At 46.0% G+C, this 21,054-nt stretch overlaps 1 protein-coding gene across 4 annotated transcripts in view; it reads right to left on the minus strand.

The window, feature by feature from the left end:
• Nucleotides 1–1,037: 1,037 nt before the first annotated feature.
• ASB5 (ankyrin repeat and SOCS box containing 5) overlaps nt 1,038–21,054 on the minus strand; it is a 75,901-nt gene continuing 55,884 nt past the window's right edge. For all 4 annotated transcript variants that reach the window (XM_037055117.1, XM_037055116.1, XM_037055118.1 and 1 more), the window contains 6 exons: nt 9,331–9,410; nt 7,115–7,222; nt 6,243–6,393; nt 5,988–6,122; nt 3,823–4,014; nt 1,038–3,055 (listed from right to left, as the gene is read on the minus strand). In XM_037055117.1, coding sequence (XP_036911012.1) covers nt 2,928–3,055; nt 3,823–4,014; nt 5,988–6,122; nt 6,243–6,393; nt 7,115–7,222; nt 9,331–9,410 — 794 coding nt within the window. In that variant the 3' untranslated portion in view covers nt 1,038–2,927. The remainder of the gene's footprint in view (nt 3,056–3,822; nt 4,015–5,987; nt 6,123–6,242; nt 6,394–7,114; nt 7,223–9,330; nt 9,411–21,054) is intronic.

A 21,054-nucleotide genomic window follows, 5' to 3' on the forward strand; every position in this document is an offset into this window, starting at 1 on the left:
GGGTCCTGGACCAGAGAGCAGCCCATTGCCACAACAATAGGGTAGGTGAGTGGGTTGGTCACGTGATTTTCCCTCTGCATACACAACCAGAGAAAACCTCTGTGAGACTCTTTTCCAGTCCTTCAATGGTTCTTCCTAAGGAGGACATAACTGGAAGTAGAAATGCTGCCTTCCACCCGCTGCTCGAGACCATTCCGTTGAGGACTAAACTGTCATCTTCCTGTGAGGAGCGATTTCCTGCCTAGGCAACACGTCCGTGGACAGAGTGAGTATGGACATGCATAATTATCAGAAACCGAACAATGGGAAGTGCCGACTTGCTGGTGAGAGAGATGCCTCCAAAATTGTGAAGCGAGGAAGCAAAACAGAGACAGACTCATAGATCGGGTGCAGGCTGACAGCTGTTGGGGAGGGGGAGGGGGAGTGGAGGGATCGAGCCAAAAAGAAAAAGGACTCATGGGCATGGGCAGTCGTGTGGTGATTATGGGGGGGACGGGGTGGAGGTGGGGGAGGGTATAAGGGGCATAAACAGTAACGGAAAAAAACACAACAGAGTTGTTAAGGGAGGGCACTATTTCTTTCCCACCTTTTCTACCTTGAATGGTATTTCTGCCCCTGAGAATCAATGTGTCCTCATGTGCTGCAGGGGTACATGTGTTGGTATGTGTGGGAGTTTAACTTCCTTCTGAACACCAGAATTTAAAAGGACATCTGCCCATCACATGGCAGGGGAGATACCAACCTTGACCAGATTCCGAATGCCAATTCCACTAGCCTCTACCGCAGCCCCACGGGGCTGCTGGCCTCGTGGGGACGGACATCGTGTGGTGGTTCCTGGTGTGCCCCAAACTCACCCAAATGTGACTCCAGAGGCCCTAGGTTTGTCCCACTCAGGGGCCACGGAGGGGTCATTCTGTATCAGTGAGCATTACTCTCGATGCCGGTGACATGCCGGTGATTTGGAAAGGGGTGGTTAAAGAAATGAGCACAATTGACTCACATACTCCAGGACCTTCCACAACAAAATCAAACACTAATTACAACAGAAAAAAAAGTGTTTTATTCCAGGGATGATAATCACACTTGAACACATGAACAGATGTGTGTGCTAATATTTAAATTAGAAGAGTTCTTTGATAAGACAGTCACATGCAAGCTAAGATACAAGGCACCGGCATTCAAAAATTTGAAAATGCCAATTTTCTTGTTAATGTTGGGTATTTCTCTTAGTGGCACGAGAGCAGTGAGGAGGGCACAGTGTTGCTCCCGCTCTCCGAGGATACCTCTAACTCAGGAAACACACGGGAGGGATCTTTGGTGCTGACAGCAGTCCTAACACCTAATTATAGTTAATGAGGTTACTCTATCACACAAACATCCATGAGGACATTACGGACTTTTTAGAGATGTTTTGGTAAAAGCACATTTAAAAGCCTCTAGCTACACAGGGGACATGTCAGGAAACATGCTACGGCCTTATTTCTGGTTTTGAAAAATCTAAACAAATGTTTTGTTTTCATGCCATCTTAGTGACCTTGGCATTATATAGAATGATGGCTTGTTTCACATGGGTCTCTGGAGGTCAGCCAAGAACTAAAAGGAAGGAAAATAGGCCCCTGGGTTATTAAGATAGTGGTCACATTATTTGATCAAAATTAAGTAAGTTTTGAAAACTCATCAAAATATTTTTTTTTCTACTTTACACAGACTTGTACATATCTTGATGAGCTTATTTCTAAATTCCTAATAGACTCAAGTCTGGTCTAAAATTATACATGGGACATAAAATGTTTGTGTTATGTTTTATATTGCACTCGAGTACAGTTAAAGCAGAAGAGAAAAAACGAAGTATTAACCCATGCAAGAGACACTATTTTAGGAATATCTTCTCTGATCCAACACCCCCTTACCAAATCAGTGTGTGCCGGACCCTTGCTTTGTGTAAGAATTAAAAACGCCACTATCAATCTCTACACAGAGGGCGCATTTTTAAGGTCTCCAAGTTTGCTAAGTGGCACCCCACAGCTGAAGGAATGATTAATCTCCCATTCCCCACAGCCTGGGACTGCCCTGCTCCCAGGGTCTGGCCTGGGCCTCTTTATCAAGCGGATAGGAAGTCCACCTGCTCCAGTTCTGGTACCACCTGCTGTTGACGATTTCTGAAATGGAAGAAGGCTGGAGTGATATGGACCATGGCACTGAAGGGAGACCTAGAGAGGCCACCCTTGAGAAAGAGGCAGCCTTAAAATAGCCTTAGTGGGTGCGTAATGTTCTCCACACCTCCGGGTGAGAGAGGGCGGGAGCATAACCACCAGTCCTGCCCCTTCCTGGACCAGGTCCACTTAAGGTGGAGAAGGGACTCGTGAGGTCTTCACGAGGAGGGGACGGTTTGTCTTTTCTCTACGATTGAACATTCTAATGGCAGTGCGCATGCAGCCCTGTGGGTTTCCTGAATGAGTGGTCTTCCTTTCAAAAGGGGTATTAGCTGCTCTTTTCAAAACCATCTGCGTATTTTGTATTAATATCCAAAATACAGAGAATCAGTGACAATGACCAACATTAAAAGGTTAGTGCATTATTTGAAGAATATAGACCTTTTAAAATGCAATATGTGAATAATTTTGGTTGGAGTTCACATTTTTCCTTTTCATTCTAAAAACATAAAATGGAGAACTCGTTTTTTTTTAAACCAACCGAAGTGTACATGGGAAAAACATACTGATATTTTAAACATACCATGTCCACATACAGTAACAATGCCTACGACAATGGTACCCACGGCACACTTATGCTTAAAACGGATAGCTCACTTCTTCCCTGGGTGTTGTCACACTCACTCTGGCCCTATCTTGAGCACGTTTTAACATGAAATACACGCGATGCCGATGACACGGACACCTCCGCCGCTGTGGGGGTTGGGAGCCGCGTCACCGGTACTGCAGGAAGTTCTGCAGCAGCGTGGGCAGCTGGAGCTGGGGGATGAGGTGCAGTCTCGGCCTCCCGATGTAGCTGCGGATGCAGAGCCGGCAGAGCTGGCTCAGCGAGCTCGGGGTCGCTATGCAGACAAGAAAGTATGTTGATTAAAATCCAAAAATGAGGTTTGAGATGTTGCAAGATACACCACATACAAGCAGAGAATAAGTGCAGGGCCTCGGAGCCCAGTAGGGCAGCATGACGCCTGTACTAGGGAAAGTCATGCACGCCTTTATGCTGCCTTTATAAGAACGGCTCATTAGAATTGGGACCATGTCTTCCATATATGCTCTTTAAAATGCCTAGTCTGCAGGCTTATGAAATGATGGCTGCATTCAAATCCTCAGAAACGGATTCTATTTTTTGAAGGGGATATAAATCAAAGAAGTGTCATGCACTACAGAAGGGAATTCTTAATTTTTTTCTCAAATTAGATTTACTATTTAAGCCAAAGCTCATTTTATTATTGTGTTTAGACCAGACTTAAGAAATCCTGTTTTAGAACAAAAGTCACAAGCGTGGAAATATTTCCCAATTATGTTTCCACAACACGAGATGGAAGGTGCCCGCCCCTCTAAAACAGGGCATGTCTATAAATATTTATCTGCAGATACTAAACAAAATCACATACTATGCATTGCCAAACACTGAACGTATCTACCTTAACCAAAGGAACATAGGGCTTAGGTAAATTGGAAAAAAGAAAATGAAGATCCCTGTGATTATCTCGTTCATTTCCCCCGAAATATCCCAAATCTTACGCCCCTATTATTTTGCACGCCAGCAAAAGGTCTTCAAGCCCCAGGTCAACATTTCTGTGGCTTCGATGCTCGCCTGGATCCTTCTTACCTTCACGCTGAAGTAGCAACCTTTCCACCAGACTGCTGGACGTGGCCACATCGACGGGCCGCAGAAGTTCTGTGTTCTTGGCATTGATATCAGCTCCGAATTCTAGCAGCAAGTTGACAGTCTCCGTGCTGGATTGCTGAGCGGCAGCGTGGAGCGGCGTATCCCAGTACTTGCCTTTCTGCACATCAGCGCCTGTGTGGCAGTCGGAATGGAGGTGGATACAAACAAACTGTGCTCAGAGCCACCTAAGCACAGGCGTGGCGGAAAGGGGCCCTTCAGCCCTCTGTCAGGAGTGCTTTGTATGTACACATGTTGTACATGCATATTACCTTAAAACTTGGTACATCAGGATGGAAATGCACATATTTGCTATATTTTCTAATATCTTCTGTATCCTGAAAATATCTATTAATAAAAAATTTAAGTTTAAACAGTTCCAAAATTAATCATATTATTATATGTATTATAAACCATGTGCAATTAGGTTGACTCATCTGTGTTCATCGTGATTGAAAGCTCTTAGGATTACTCAAGAGCATATTGCTTTTCTTCTTTCCATTTATTTTAAGGCAAGAGAACTCTTTTGTTTTTTGGACAACCCGTGATTCTAGTTATGCAGCCTCTTTAGGTGAAGTGCATATAGATTTTCTGTCACTCCTCACTCACATAGTTTAAGTGGATAAATATATAAAAGCACTGACTTTCTTGACTGGAAAGGCACTTTATATTTCTGCATGCAAAGTAAAAGTTTTAAAAATGCTTACATTTGAAAACACCTCACATGTGAAATCACCTATTGCATAGCTTTTTTTACCTTAGCGCACACCCTAGCACACGGTGGTCGCTGAATGCACGTGAGAGGGACCAACGCTGTTTAAATTGCGAAGAGTAACAACCCCATGTTCCAGCACATAAATGGCTGCAACACCAAGAAATGTCTGCCAATAAAAACGCACCCGTCCTTTCCAACTCTATTTTCCGGTACGTTCTGTCAAAGCAACAGTTGTCCAAAGCAGCGCCTTCTAAGAGTCCCGTCATGACCCTCCTGCTGCTTTCAGGTTTCAATAAATGTAATCGCTTTCGATATTGTTAACCTAATGTAAAATGTTTAGTGGAGAAATTACAGTGTATAACATAACCTCCAGAGAGAAAGCGTACACCCTGTTGGCCATATCAGTTTTCTGAGAGAACAGAGCCTGAGAATAACCATCCATCCACAATTACTAACTACTTTTCTGTATTTTTTTACCCAGTGTGCAATATTTGACAGAAAGAAAATATTCCAAGCCAGCTGTAGAGCGGTGGTAAACAATAAACTCTTCTGGTTACAGAAAGCGATGGGAGAACAGAGAGAGGAATGGCAATCCGCTGACACTGAGCAGAACTCACCTTGAGGAGTCTCACTAGCAACGGGAGTGAAACACAGGGTGCCAGACACTCCCAGCTGAGCTAAGACACTGGGAGTGACAGAAAGGGGTTGCTAAAGATATGTCAGGGTGTTTCAGGGGCCAAATGATTGTCGTAAACAATGAGACGCAGAGACACCATCCACTCATGTCGAGTACATTCTAAGCACCCACTGCAGGAGAGGCACCGTGCTGGAGGGGGGCGATGGTGGGGAAAGAGGGAACCTGCAACCCAGAGAAGCCCCCAGCCCCAGACTGGGATGACCGCCCTGGTCTCAAAGGCCAGGAGAAGTGTCTCAGGGGCTAAAGCCAAACCTTGAGGAACTGGTTTGTTTCCAGTGAGTGGGCAAGGACTGTCCACCTCTGTAGGTAAGTGGGACAGAGCTCATGGTCTGGGAATGTGTGGAAGCTCCGTTGGGTGGGGGATAAGGCTACTAAGGCAGTTGCCATCCCTAAAATTTCTTTTGACGGTTTTCTGCACAGATACATACCCATTTGGCGACATTTTTTATATTCCACCTTGAAGATCGGGAGGTTATGATCTCTGTAAGTAGGGGTTCTGGAGCTTTGAGGTGAGGTGAAGTTGATCCAGAATGCCATTTTTATTGGTTATATTCTTATGTGCGGGGATGCTTAGCATAAGAGCATTTTTAGCATGGAGACATAATTTTTAATGAGGCTGGCGCAGAGAAATAAGTGGAGAGCTGAGTAACTGCTTGTGGGTATGGATGGGATGCAAGAGGCTTTCAAGATAATTACCAGCATAGAGAAGCTTCCGGATACAGTGGAACTGCTGCGACATGCAGGCTGTGTACAGAGGCGTCCCCAAGTGCGGAATGTCCTGGTCGACATCTATGCCCCATGATATCAGTATCTCCAGACACTCATGGTGACCTGCACACACAAATCAAAGAGGGTTCCCCTTTCCTTCATGCCCACCCCACCGCGGGGCTCCCCCGACGGCACACGGCCACAGGAACCCCTGCCCCCGTCCCCGGGCCCCACAGCTGTCACCTTTGCTGGCAGCCTCGTGCGTGGGAGAAGGAAGACAGGACTCCAGCTGGGGTTTGGCTCCATATTCCAGCAGGAGCGCCGTGCAGCTCGCACTGCCCTGCGAGCAGGCGTTGAATAATGGGGTCACGCCGTCGATGGTGATCGCGTTGACCTGAACCAACGGACAGGTGAGCGTCAGAGTCGGAGAACCTCACAGATTCACTGTGGTTGAATTCATTTTTACAAGCGAGGTGGTCTGCTCACAGGACTAATCGGGGAAACACACGCCATGAATAGCACAAAGTGTATTTAGCTCAGACACACGGACACAGACAGCTAGGAAAGGTCAAGAGGTACCCAGAAACGGGGCGTGGTAGGAAGTTCACAGGGGCGAATGTGCAATGAGTAGGATCACAAATACCCACTCAAAGATCAAAACCTGAAACCTGATTCCACGGTCAGGTACCTTTCAGTTGGGAAACAAGGCAAGCAGTGTGACGGTGGTGACAGTTGTGAGGAAGCCACTTGGCTGGTGGCAGTTTAAACTGGACATTCTATTTCTGAGAACTTCAGAAATAGAATTTCTAAGGAATTCTATTTCTAAGGAAATAGAATCTAAGAAAAGCCGTGCAGAAGGTGAGCAAGCGTCACGGGCGTAAAGATGTGCATTCACTGTTATCTGGAATCGTGAGAGCAGGAAGCAGCCCCCAAAGTGTTCCGAATTACGATCGGCAATCCTTCTTCCAGTGCAAATGGGGGAGGGCTGGGGCAATGAGAGAGCTTTCTCTTTACTCCGCTGCCTTTGCAGACTACTGAGCAGGAAAGGGAGGCAGAACGAGAACTTGGCTTCATTCGCTGACTCGGGAGACGTCACCTTTGGAGTGGGGACTTACGTTAGCTCCAGCTTCCAGAAGGGTCCGGGCACATGCCACATGGTCACCCAGGCAGGCTTCGTGCAGTGGGGTGACATGGTCGATGGTCACTGCGTTGACGTTATAACCCTGAACACGACGGGAATAATTTGGAAGGGTGAGCAAAAAGTTCTCTCAGGTCCTCTCTACGATGGTCATTAAAGGGCGATGTGAAAAATCAAGAAGCTTCCGGCAAGTCAGGTGTAAGTTGAACAGGACAGGCCAGCCCAATGCCAGAGCCAATCAGCTGTCAAGGAGTCTGAGCCACGTAACTGTTGTTACACCATCCTATGCAAGCCCCAAACCACTTTAAGTATTTTGTTCAATGGATTCTGAAAGTATTGTTTAAACTTTGCTTACTCACCTTTTTTTCTCTTTAGGGATTGTTTGGGTTGCTACTATGTTTTTTAAAATTATTTTGTTTTGTATAACTAAAGACTATTTAGTGACCTGGCTGGTGTGGTTCACTGGATTGAGTGCTGGCATGTGAATCAAAGTGTCACAGGTTCAATTCCCAATCAGGGCACATGCCCGGGTTGCAGGCCAGGTCCCCAGTAGGGAGCGCTGGAGAGGCAACCACACATTGACGTTTCTTTCCCTCTCTCTCTCCCTTCCCCTCTGTCTAAAAGTAAATATATATTTTTAAAGACTATTTAGAGTCTGGGTTGCTCACTTTGACTAGGGTTGTCAGTCAGCCCACACTGGAGGAACAACTCCCTGAACTACAGTAACCTGCCTTGTGGACTTTTGTCAGAAAGTGGGTCTGACGAGGTTCTGTGCTGGCGGGTGGTTCAGAGCTTGACTAGGGGTCACACGTGGGTTGGAAGCCTTCCTCCATAAGACAGTAATTGTTTTAATTGGATGAGCACATGAACCTCTACATTTTAGCCTTATCATGAGGACTGAATGAGATGATGGGTAAAAAAGCAATTACTGTTACTGTGACCAGCATGCAGCAAAGGGTTGAGGTTATTATTCAATCGAAACTGAATGCTTTTAGGGTTTTTGTTCCAATTAAACTAATGATATCCGACTAAAATAGATATTATTAGGGTCTTAGATTCTTTGCCTTTTTGCTGGTTTTTGGCAAGTCATGGCTGGTTGACAGCCACACCAAACACTGTAACAAATGGAGACGCTCAGGGCCGAATCCCAGCAACGTATCAGATCACCACGCTCTTCAGCACTTGAGGCTTGTGAGGGATCTTTAAGTGAAGGAGAGAAAACAGTCGCCCTAAATCCCTGCCACTAGCAAGTGGCAATTTCTAAGGGCCCTGAACTTAACCTTTCAAAGGTTCTGAAGGGGACTGCCCGTAGTCAGACCTGGAGAACTAATTCTAGAATGGCCAGATGACAGAAACATCTGGAACATTGCGATTCCCTCCCCCACGGGGCTTTGAGGCCACCCCTGACTCCTCCCGGCGGGCCTGTCAGCAGACGTGAATTGCTTGTTACGAAACGTCCTGGGATTTCTCCCCTCTCAAAGGCCCACACGGCGCTTTCAGGGGGTTCCCCTGTAGACACTGGTGATTTTGCAGGCTATTTTTTTTTTCTCTATCAAGTGATGAGCAAAAAAAAAAAAAGGTCACATGGTTATCAGAGAAGTAAATGGCCTTAAGGGGGCATCTCACTCTAAACCTTCCCTTCACAGATGAGACAAGGGGGCTCAGAGAGGTTGGGGTTCACCCCTAGCGTGAACCAGCCTGGTCTGGAGGCCCCGGGGCCGTGCTCTACATGCCGGGCCACACGGCCCTTCGTCCCTTGGGGCCACCGGGGAGAACCTCCACTCTGATCCTGGGAAACCAGGAGTCACTGCGAGGGCGGTGACTTTCTGACCGGGGCGTGCGGCTGGGAAGTCGCAGAAACGCACGGGCCGCGCCAGAGCACTTTCTGCTGAGTCCGATGAGCAGACAGGTGTGAGATGACCGTTCGGCGCTCTCACAGGCCGCCCCCCGGCAGGTTCCAGATCACCTGGTGTACAGAGTGGGCTGGGCGTCTGCCCTCGTCGCCCATTTGGACACCTCAGGTTGAGCCAAGGCTGCCTCAAGCTGAACGCATCATACAGAGCTGAGCAGATTTTAAATGCTTAACAAATAATACAGGATTCCAGCGATTTCTCGCTTAAATATGTCTATCAGTAAACAAATATACTGTATGTGAAACGTGAACTGCTAAGACATAAGAACATAATGTTTCACCTGTGACAACAATGTTCGCAGGGCGAGGAGACGACCTTGACTTGCTGCTTCGTGTAGCGGTGAGCGGTCTGCCCAGGAACCTGCCGGAAAAGAGGGGAAACAGGCGTCTCTGAGCCCCAGTAAACCCTACAACACAGGGTCAGTTCCTGGGGAGTAGAAACTATTCAGCTTCATGTCCACAAAGGGACCAAGACATGTACACATCAGAAAATTGGATTCTTCTCCAAGGGATCCTAACGGGCAGTCCTCAAATCCAGGGGCGTTCGGGTCTGGAACTGACCTGCCCCAGACTCACCGTGCCTTTGGAATCACCCTGCAGAGAAGAAGGGGGGTTAAGGTCTCTAGATATACCACCAAAACAAACAAAAACTTACCTCTGTCTTACAGGTTTCCAGGCAGACCTGCTCCCCGCAAAACATTTTTTGGCACCTTTAGCGAAGGCAGCTGGAGCACCTGCCTCCTCCCCATTGCAGCATGCCCCTGGCCCCACTGTCATTTCCCGTGTGGGGGTGTGAGGGGCTGAGCCCCGCAGGTCCTGAAATGTGGAACCAGCCAGTGGGCCCTACACGGGGGTGTCACAGGTTGGAGGAGCCCACTGTCATCTTTGTTGGAAACGGTGCTGATGGCGCAGCTGGTGGCACGGAAACCCAACGGCTCTGTGCCTTGGTTGGGGGTGGGAGGGAATACTGACTGGTCACGCCCCCAAGTCCCCCTCTTCTGACATGCCTTTTGTGACCCTCCCCTTAGAAAAGTGCCTGCCCCTGTTCCTTTCTCCCCAGTGCCCCTGGGCACCCAGCCACCACCCAAAGGTACACCCGGCCCTCCTGTCTCTCCCCACTGGGTGGTGCACTAGGTGTCTGTGCAGGTCACTGGATTGGTACAAGGAGATTTTCTTGTAACCCAAACAGGGCCAACATTGCTGGTTCCATTTAGTGGACCCGAGAGAGCACGCCGCATGTTTCAAAGGGACTCAATACACAGACTGCGCAAACCAGGTGAGCATTCATTTAAAGGCCATCGACGGCTAGTGAGTTCCTGCAGTGCTGACTAGAGAGAAAGTCTTCCCAGGGTAACGGGACCATGGTTGCTAGAATCTGTCTCCTTGTCTACTGCCTCTTCCTTCCCTGCCTTTTGGATCTGCAGGCAGCAATAAATAAAACTAATTTTTAAAAACTGCTCATCCACTCTAGGGCAGTGTAAATAAAGTCACCGAGCTGCTGTCGGACACGAAGTTCATGAAGAGCATGTCTAAAGCCTGTTTAAATAGGTCAGGAAAATTACTGGAAGCAGTCAGTCACTGTCCTTTAGAAAGTACCTCATCATTCCTGCAAAGCATACCTTGGGAAAAGTCCACGCATGCTTCTCTGCCTCTGTCATATGGTCTCACGTTAGAACTTTCCCACACCGTCAGTGACGGCCAAATAATGCCGCTGAGTAAAATGTGGGGCCTGTACCCCCAGGTTAATGAAACGACCGAGTGAGCCTGGTATGGAGGACAGAAGTCAGCCATCGCCAGTCTCTCTATAACCAGTGATAGCTGGGGTTTTACTAAAAATACAGGGAGAGGGGAAGAGGCCTCCTTGCACTTCCCGGGACTGATTTATGAGTGACAGTAACACAGCTAATGCTGAATCGTGTCCGCTGTGTGCATAGACTAGTCTAAGCACCGTGGACAATATCCCATTTCCTTGTCACAACTCTTTAAAATAAATACGATTATTAATTCTACCTTAGCCGAAGAGCTGAGAGCTAGAAGAAATGAAATCTTGCACAGGGTTGCATGTCTCACACTGGAAACGCCTGTCTTACTCCGGAGCTGACCTAGTTAATGATGCTGCACTGGCTTGCTTTTGCACGTCCATCTGGGATTCTTTCCTGCTCAGCCCCCCAAATTAGTAAGGCACACACCCAATTCTTTGTGTTTTCAACCGAAAGAAGAGTTACTCTTATTAGCTTCTGTGTGTTATTTCTTTACATTATGCAATGCTCCTGTGATTATATTAGAAGCAGCCAATATTGCACTCCAATAAATGGTCATTGCTAGGACAAAGTTTGGTGGCAAAATAATAATTTATAAGGCATTGTAACATTATTCTCCCTGCATGAAATGAAAACATCGCCATCATAAATAATATTATTTTGGAGAACAAGTATGTTTCGAGTTTCAGCTTCTAAGATAAAATCCGATGCTTTACAAATCTCACACACGCATTTGTTTTATCATTCAACAACTTGATTGAGGAGTGAAACTCAGCAGACTTCACAAGCTGTATCAGTTTTCACGGTGAATATTTAAACAAGATAATGATGACACTCACTTTCCAGACAGCGCATATGTGAAACCACCATGTTCGGTTTAATCAGCACAGCGGCAAAGCCATAAGGTTTCCAGAAACCAATGCTTAAATATGTTTAAATTTAAACGATGTTTTATTATTTATCATAATCATGTGTGCCAGCCTGCATAAAGATGTAATAAAGCTCATTACCCTTAACTTATCTCTATAAGCCGTTCTGCTGAATCAGACGAAGCCCACTGGTTAGCACTGCGTGTTCTTCCTTCATCATTCACTACCACGGCCAGGAACCAGACGTGGGGACCGGGGGACGCCTACAGCACAGGTGGCAAACACGGGGCCTGCAGGCCAGGTCCGGCCCTCTACTTTGTTCCTACTGAGAGCAGCACCGAGCTCCCTGCTCCTAATTAAGGAGTAGTTACACTTACACAGTCCTAAAATTGCATTTGGCCCTTTCAAGGCAACCACAAGGCTTATGTGGCCCCCGGTGAAAATGAGTTTGACACTCCTGGCCTAGAGAAGTGGCCTTCGGATTCATCCTGGGTGCATGCCTTTCTAGAATATTACGGAGACCTTTAAGTGACACCAAAGTTAACAATATTTGCACCTATGAGAAACTGGTCATTCTTCTCTTGCGCCCTAAGGTGTTTGTCCAACCGAATGATTGTATTACCCTCTGACTCATTTCAGCATTGCTTGCTGGTGTTCACAAAAAAGAAGGAAAAAGCAGGGGGAATAAAAGAAAAAGGTCACTTAGAAAACAAGCCATACAAGGACTAAAACAGAGAAACAAAGTCTTTGAATTTACCACCTATATTTCAACACCCGGGGTCCCTCCCACACTGTCACACAGCTTTCTGTCCCCACCCTGTCATTATTCTTTTTTGTTAGCAACACAAATCCATCATGGTGGGAGAAAACAATGCTGAAGCCAGAATCTATGCACTGTAGATTGTGCAATTATTGTAAATAACTGTATTTGTTATTATTTCTATTACTATGACTTCCATTGGCCTGAAAAGGGAGTTCAATGTCAGAGCAATCTGCAGGAAAGCGTAGGCAGGTGGACAGGGACAAAACCAACGGAAATATACCATGTTGAGGGAGGGCAGGCGAGAACAGGAGGAGACAAGCAGACGGAGACCTGTGAGGTATGGAGAAAGCTGGTGGGCTCTAGCGCCCAGGAACCCCGGGAGGAAAGGATGGCCAGCAGGCCTGAGCAGTGGCCTCCCCGCACCCTGTGAACATGCGAGCCCGTGACCTCATGAGACGGGGAAAGCGCTCCGAGCGAGACAGCGCTGAGGGGGCTTAGGAAGGAGCTTCTAGGGCCTGCTGTGTAAGTGCACAATGAATAATCCCTAGCGTTTGGCTGAACCTAGGGGAGGTTCAGACAAATGAGGGGAATTTTAATAGGCATTTCAGGGAGTGACCTTTTTTTCCTCCCCAAACCAAGGAAACTCGAGCCATAAATAACGGCATCTATTGCCTGCAATGCTTTTTAGTGCTATCAACTTAAATAACTATACGAAACAATTGCATGACTTATACATGTAGTTAAGGAAACAGTCAACTACAGCTGCTACATTTTCTTCCCGAGTGAACTATCCTAAATAAAGGCACGACAACTTATTAAAAGAGTAATTTATAGTACATGCATGCTATTCAATTAAAAAAAAACATTTTTAAATTGAATTCTGCTTACTTAACTCCCCAGCAACCCCTCCTCATTTGCTTCCTGATAAGTCCTTAGAAGAATTTCTGTAATTAATCTGGAAAGAGGGGAGAATTAAAGGGTAGCCCCTCCTGTTCCAGTTTCTGCTGAGAACCCCACCTTCACCCCTCCCCACTTCTCCTCTCTACAATCTGAAATTTAGCGACTGTACATCTCTAGTCAAGGGTGTTCAACACCGCAAATCTCAGCTTTCAGTACAAGTGTGCCTTACGTGACAAAGATTCGCAAGCTTCCTCAAGACCAAACAAGCTATAACTGTCTCCATCTACGACGAGCCAGTCACCTTACAATCTTGTGAGACGCTTATTCGGTGCCTATGATTTTTTTAAATGTTCAGTTGAACTCTTCAGGATAAATTATTCAGTGTGAAGATCGTTTTCCAAAGTATCTGCTGCTTTCACCACTCCAATCAAAGGCCTGCTCTTGTGGTCTCTCTGTCTCTGCTCGGGAGGTGACTCCGAGTATATTTAGAAACAACGCCAGTTCCCAGACATCTGGTATTTAATTTACAGGGAGAGAGCCTGCTCTGATCTGTAAACATCCCATTGCTAGAGCAAAAACACTCGCGGTCTCAGATACACACGGTTTGGTGAGGGGCTGCACCGTACCCAGGTCGCCGTCTCCCCAGGGCACCTCTAGCCAGCCACTGTTGAGGTGAACTCGGCTCATGTCTCTTTTTTTATCAGCATAAAAACATGACTTGTCCCTTGCCAGGTCTATTCGGCCATTTTAAGGAGCGCTGAGCTTCTTGTAACATGACCTTTCACCTTCAGGGAAAAAAAAACAGCTTTTGAAAATCCGATTTATTTTCCAAATGGCCTTTCCTTATTCTCACCCCTCTTTGAGACACTGCTGGTTCTGACTTAATTTTTTTCTCCCTCCAGGGTGTGCCCTGCGATGAAGTGAAAGTATTCCGGTGCGATCTCAGCCATGACTGTGATGGAACCCCGAGGGTTTTTCAGGAACCCTTTAACTGGCCTCTCCTGAGCCCCATCGCAGAACTGGGTTGCAGGCTCATCGGCGCGGTTAGGAACTCCGCTGGCTTCAGTGATGAAGCAGAGTGCACACTGTGAATACGCTTTACAGCCCCTTTGCTATGAAATCCTAAGTCAACACTTTTCTTCCTGTGGAAGTAGATTTACCATGAGGCCTTCAAACCTTCCGCTGAGACCCCCCAAGTACACAGATACTTTCTAAGACTCCGTGTGTAACCTCCTGTTACCTTCTTAGAGAAGAACCCCAAAGACAGATTGTGCTTCAGGGTCCATAACTGCTGGATCACGCCTATTCCCGTTTACAAAATAATTAAAAACCACGAGGCACTTGCTGACTTCCATTGTTCCCTCTTCTGTTGACCAGTTGAATCAGACGAAAGGAGCCACAGAAATTCTGGAGGGCAAGATCGGTAAGGAGCAGGTGGATGGGCCGGCAAACCCTGTCTCCTCCTCAAAGGCGGAGACTGCCTTTGCCTTCCTACTCTCACCACCTCCCTGAACGTTCCCTCAGGTAATGCTAGTCCAGACCTGAAACCACCAGACTGTCTGCACCTTGCGAACTTCAGGAAGTATCCTGAATCACACGAACACGCAAGTCACGCTATGGTTTTCTTGTTCGTGGTCTAGAGCCCTCCATTATTTCATAAGGTAATAGTGTATGGGCTGAACAGAAAAACAACAACACATGTAAGTGAAAGAGGGATGTGGCTTGTCTCAAGAGAAAAGACTAAGTTTTCAACAGATTGTGGTTTCCAAAATCAAGAGAGAAAGAGTTTTTAAGACAGTTTTCAGACAACGGTGCTGCTCTTGGGGGAGAGGGCTCACGGCCAATCTTTGGTGCTGCGGACAGCTCGCTGGCCGCACGGGGTCCACCCGAGTCCCAGTTCCAGCACTGACATGAGCAGAGGGACCATCGGGAGTTAACCTTCTGAGCCTGTTTTCTCCTCTGGACAGAGAAGGGAATTCTGCCTCGCGCATAGGGCTGTGATGAGCGTGGACTGCTCAGCATCTGACCCAACACATCGGGCACAGTGCAAGGCCCCTTCCACTTGAAACACTCACTTCCGTGTGTCTGTACGTAGTTTTTGATTGCATCTTCTAAGCAGAATCCAGACTAACTTAACTCATTTAAGGTTATGCAGCCTTAGCCCATCTCATTCCACTTGCCTATACATCTGTAGGAGATACAAATATTGGGTTCGCCAAAACCGTTCATTTGGTTTTTGCCATCTGATGGCTCTAGGAGCTCTTAGTTGTCTTTAACTTCATGTGAAAAGATTTTGTTAGATTGCATTGTGACAGCTGTCATATCAGCTTGCATTAAAAAAAAACATCAAAATTGGTGAAGTTTTGGGGTAGCCATTTTAACATTGAAGGAGAAAGAAAGTGTGCAATATTTGGGGCATATTATGCTTTATTATTTCAAGAAAGGTAAAAATGCAATTGAAATGTAAAAAAACAAGACTTGTGCAGTGTATGGAGAAAGTGCTGTGACTGATTGAACGTGTCAACAGTGGTTTGTGAGATTTTGTGCTGGACATTTCTTGCTAGACGATGCTCTACAGTCAAGGAGACCAGCTGCAGGCGACAATGATCAATTTGAGACATTCACTCAGAACAATCAAAGCTATACAATGCAAGAGATAGCTGCCATACTCAAAATATCCAAATCAATAAAGTTATTGATGAAAATGAAAAAAACATGTCTTTTATTTTATGGGAAAAAACCAAAATGGACTTTTTGGCCAACCCAATAGGTAGGTCAAAAGTTAGGGACAATGATCACACCCATAAGGTGACTCTCCAACCTATACTTTTGACCGGGTCTCTCCCACCAATTTTAGGGCTGTGTCAGCTTAAGGAAGACACAGCCATACTATTCAGATTAGTTTTTATCTATTTGTTTCCACAGATGGACATCATAGGGTCATTGTTCCATGCCACAAAATACAATTCTACAACATTTAAATGACTACTATATAATATATATCAAGATTTCATTCTATAGGTTTACCATTATCGATTTAGCCAATCCCCTGTTAAATGATATTTAGGCAGTTTTCAGTTTTAGGGAATCGACATTATTTCCTATCTTTGTGAATATGTCTAATTATCTGCTCGGTGTAAATGCTTAAAATTTGACATATGTCATCGAGCTAGCTTCAGCAAGATTGGGCCTATATATATTCTCATTAAAAGTACTGGAAAAAATTTAAAACTAAATTTAATGAAAGTTTGCTAAGTCTTTTTATTTTTTTAAATGAAAGCATGAGACATTTCTCTTTTCTAATAATTTAATAGATTTAAGCTCTATCAAAGAAGATTGTGTAAAACTGTGTTTTCTTTATACAAAATTAGATTGTTAACATGATATAATATCTTATTTTCAGCTCCCTCTGGAATCTATCTTCATGGAAGGTCCGTGAGACTCATCCAGGTGAGTTACTCTACTGGTTTTGAAGCTTTTTATCACCTTGCCCAACTGTCTTCCATTGCTCAGACCTGTGGTCAAGTGCACGTGTAGGTAGTCGACCTACAGCTTCAGGAGGGATGGAAGGCTCTTGGTTCTACACTAAGTAATTGCCGGGGCTCCTCCTGGGTGTTCAGGACCTGGAGACGATTTACTACTCTCCCCCAGCACCCGGTCCAGCGCCCAGTACACAGTAAGTACTCAGTGACCACTGGTGGAGTTGTTAAATTGTCTTCTTTGTAGTTAACCACTTTTGACCCATGCTAATTTCTTCTTAATTCTTACTGATAATTGCATTGTTAAACAGTAATTGAAAGGAAACATAATTTGGATTGAGGGAGAAGAATCTGTTTGTTCCCTCGATCTTGTAAAGGACAGTATTCCATCCTATTTAAAAGTACACTGTGGATGTTTTAACATTTTATAATAATTTGTAAATAACATTCTTCAGACTCCATAGGAAATACAACTTTACAGTTTGGGGGGAGGCAGTAGAAGGTCCTTTTTATCCCTGAATCTTCATTGCCAACCTTCAAGTCTATCATCACCCACATTGATATCCTACTAAAATGAAAACTTTGGTTATTCTTTCTAAAATTAATTTCCTCACCTAGCTTCTCTTGGTACTCTGCCATTCTCCTTTATGCCTTTCATATTTTCCTATTATAAAAATTACGAAGTTTGTGTTAAGCACTCTAAAAAAGTTGTTCTATTCATTTTCCTGCCTACATCATTCCCCTCATCCCTTCTGGTTCAATTTAAATTATCCAAAGTTGCCACATTTAATTGCCTGTAAACAGTCTTTCCGGCTGGACAACATCTTTCCTTGCCTCCCTGCCACCTAGCAACGCCTGATGACAGGGAAAAGTGAGCCCCTGGGGGCTACAGTTGAATACAGTCACAAAACGGAGTGGGCAGGTGCGTTTTCCGCCCTGACAAGGGGGAGCACAGTGCGGTCCTTTGCCGTGCTGTGCGTTCCTTTTCTGAATCCGCAGTCTTGGAAGCGCCCCCACTTTCAAGTTAGTATTTGCAAACACAGGTCAACAGAGTTTATTTCGGGAGCCCACAGACTCGCAATGGCCGCGCTACTAACCTTGACTGGTCAGAATAGCCCAGCTAGCATTTCGTTTAGGAGAACGTTCCTCTACCCTCGCTAGCCTTCTTTTCCAGAGGGTCTGCTTTAGGCAGCTCCTTTCAGGGGCACTACGTGCGCGCATAGTGTGCTTGGCCGTCTGCGACAGGCAGGTGTCATGGGAGCAGGTGCACAGAAATACCAGCGACTGGGAGCGAGCTACTTTTCCCTTCCCTTCCCACTTGCACAAAGACTCCTGTGGGGCTCAGCGGAGAATGGCCTCAACATTGAACTTTATTCAGCAACCCTTGGAGCAGGTTGATAGGTGGTAGGTGGGGTACGGGGGGGGGGGCGCGGCAAGGGCCCGAAATGCAGCAGCATTTTCTATTTTTAAAGNGGTGGTAGGTGGGGTACGGGGGGGGGGGGGGGGGGGGGCGCGGCAAGGGCCCGAAATGCAGCAGCATTTTCTATTTTTAAAGCGGAGTCTCTACTGCAGCCGGAAGTGTTTAACTATTTGTGCAAGAGGACAAGCGAAAACGCACGAAACTGCTTTTCCTCGTCGGAAACAGAACAACAACAAGAGCTCCGTCTTTAAAACACCAAAACCCATCAGTTATTTACAAATCAGTGTGTTGGTAGTAGCTCCAGACAGAACTTTGCAGCCAGGAGGCTCAGCACGCTCTGGGGCTGGTAGCCTCCCCCTTGGTCCCGGGAACAAACAGTGTTCGGGCAGTTGGCAGCTGGCTCCGGCTGTCACCTTGTAAGGATCTAAGTTTGGAATTGGCTTCCGTACAGAATCACGGGCGTCTTTTTTTTTCTTTTTATATAGGCACAGCTCACAGTTGTGGTTTTTCCGGGGGCCACTTCTAGACCAAAAGACGTCAGCAGTCAATTTAAGTGCAACTGAGATTTTCTCCACCGTAAAAGGCAGAGGAGAGAGTAGCTGGAGAGGTGAGAGGAAAAACCAAACCTGCGCCTGGTATGTCTGGCTGGCACAGGACCTTGAGGAGGTACCCTGTCCAGGACTGGGTGAAGCATGACGGGACTTGGAGGATTAACTGAGCTGCTGATCCCGTTACACAGCTTTCAGAGCGCGGCTTCTACACAGAGACCCGCCTGGATGAAAAATGGTCACACATTCTCTCACTCATCTTCATTTTGTTTAATCACTGTGTTGGAGACTGTGCCTTCTGTTAGCATATACGTGAAAACAAGCACTGGGGTCTGCCTTCACAGAACAAGCAGGAGAAGAAAACATTTCACCAGTAAAATTCTTTTCCATGCACTTGCTGCCGTATTAGATTGCCAACGCCCCCTCCAAGTTATCCCTAATGAATACCAAGAATAGTCTTTCCTTATCTTGAATTAAGTTCTAATCCTTCCAACTACGTGACCCAGGGCAAGTGGCTTAATCGTAGCCCAGTTTCCTTCTCCAAAAAGTGAGGAGCCTGGGATAAGGCCCCTGTCTTCTGCTCTAACATCCTTCTGTGCAGACGCTATGGCGAACACAGGAAGGGCGAGGTGCTTTAGGCACGTGGGGCTGCCACAGCGGAGGCCAGACACGCCCAGGAGGACCAGTTCCACCCAGGCTGCCGGCATGGGGGGCACAGTCTCAGGTGGAATTAGAAAACCCGGGAGCGCGGTCAGCAGAGGAGCCCGGTCAGCCCCGCATAGTTACACCTGCCTGTTGTCTCTCACCCCTGCCTCTAGGGGGCCCCCTCCCCCACCGTGGTGGTCCTTAGGCAGTATGATGATCTCCACAAGCCACATGGTAAAAGTAAACACTTATTTTTCTTAAAATTTTTAAATGTAAGTCGAGTGGCCATACCATGTTAGTTTCAGGTGTACAGTGGTGATTCAGTATTTCGACACCTTACAATGTGATCATCCCACTGATTTTGAGACGCACCTGTCACCGTGCAAACCTACTACAATAGTATTGACTGTATTCCCTTCAGCAGGAAGGGGGTGGGGGAGGGTGAAAGAGCTAAAGTAAATACCAATTTCTGTGTGTGAAAGAAATTTCAGTATTAAGCTTTTGGCTTTTGGGCTTCGCACTATTATTTTGTTATAGTCAGAGAAATCGAGGATGCTTCATCGTGAAAACTGGGACAATTTTTTCCTTAAAACAACGTTGCACACCTGGCAAATAATGATCTATTTTCGTGTCTGCCTCTGGCACTGGGCTGTGCACTCTCACTGTGGGAACTGAGTGCTGGTGTCCGAAGATTCCCAGGCTACAGCGGCACCTCTTAAATGGCCGGCGTGCCAGAAAATGTTACTTTAAGGAATAGAATGTGAACTTCCCAAGAATACTTCAAGAGGGCTTTCCATAGTCCTTGGGGGTAATATAGTACCTTTCTGGGGCAGTGGGGGGAAAGCCGCTGGCTTTTTGAGACGTGTGCAGTGCTGGCCTGAAGAATACACGTAATAACTCACCTAAACAACTGGGTGAGCTAATAAGCTCATTACTTCTCTCAAAAATGTTTAATGTATCAAAAGTGAGAGTAATTTTTCAAAGTGACTCCATGGCATTGAAGGAAAATGCTGTTGTAGTTGACTTACTAGAAAAAAAAGAACAAAAAGATTAAATCGACTGAGTATGCTCAGCTTCATGATTTCTTAAGAGGATGAGTGAGGAAGTGAACGTGCTTGGGCCGGAATCAGCTCAACGCCGGCTGTCGGTGGTCATATAAATAAGAAAGCACTGGGGAATCCCTAAATACCCAGAAGAATCTAGCACCTTTCCTGGTGTGAGTACAAAAATGGACTGGATAAGCTGCAGTGTATCATTGGGACTTAGGAGTAGGCAGAAGTTTTAAAGCAAACCAGTACTGGATAAACCACTAATGAAAATAATATAAATTATACCGCATAGAAGATAATGGACTCAGAACTATTATGTCAGAGAAAAACCACAAGCTATTCCATAGATTGGAAATGGTATACTATTACTGCCCACAAAGGCAAAAATAAAAATGGAAACCTTGTAGGAAGAATACAGGGAATAGAACAGGGTGATTCTACTCCCGGGAGGGGGTGCATTCTATTCCCATTTTAACCAATACTGCTGTGTCTGAAAACTCGGAGAGACCTGTGATTGTTACCAAACCTTAGTGGGAAAGTAACGAGAAAACAGGAAAAGTGTCCAAGAAAAG

Source organism: Sturnira hondurensis, unplaced genomic scaffold (genome assembly GCF_014824575.4).
Source record: "Sturnira hondurensis isolate 20B ecotype Veracruz unplaced genomic scaffold, ASM1482457v3 Scaffold0008640, whole genome shotgun sequence".
Lineage (NCBI taxonomy): Eukaryota > Metazoa > Chordata > Mammalia > Chiroptera > Phyllostomidae > Sturnira > Sturnira hondurensis.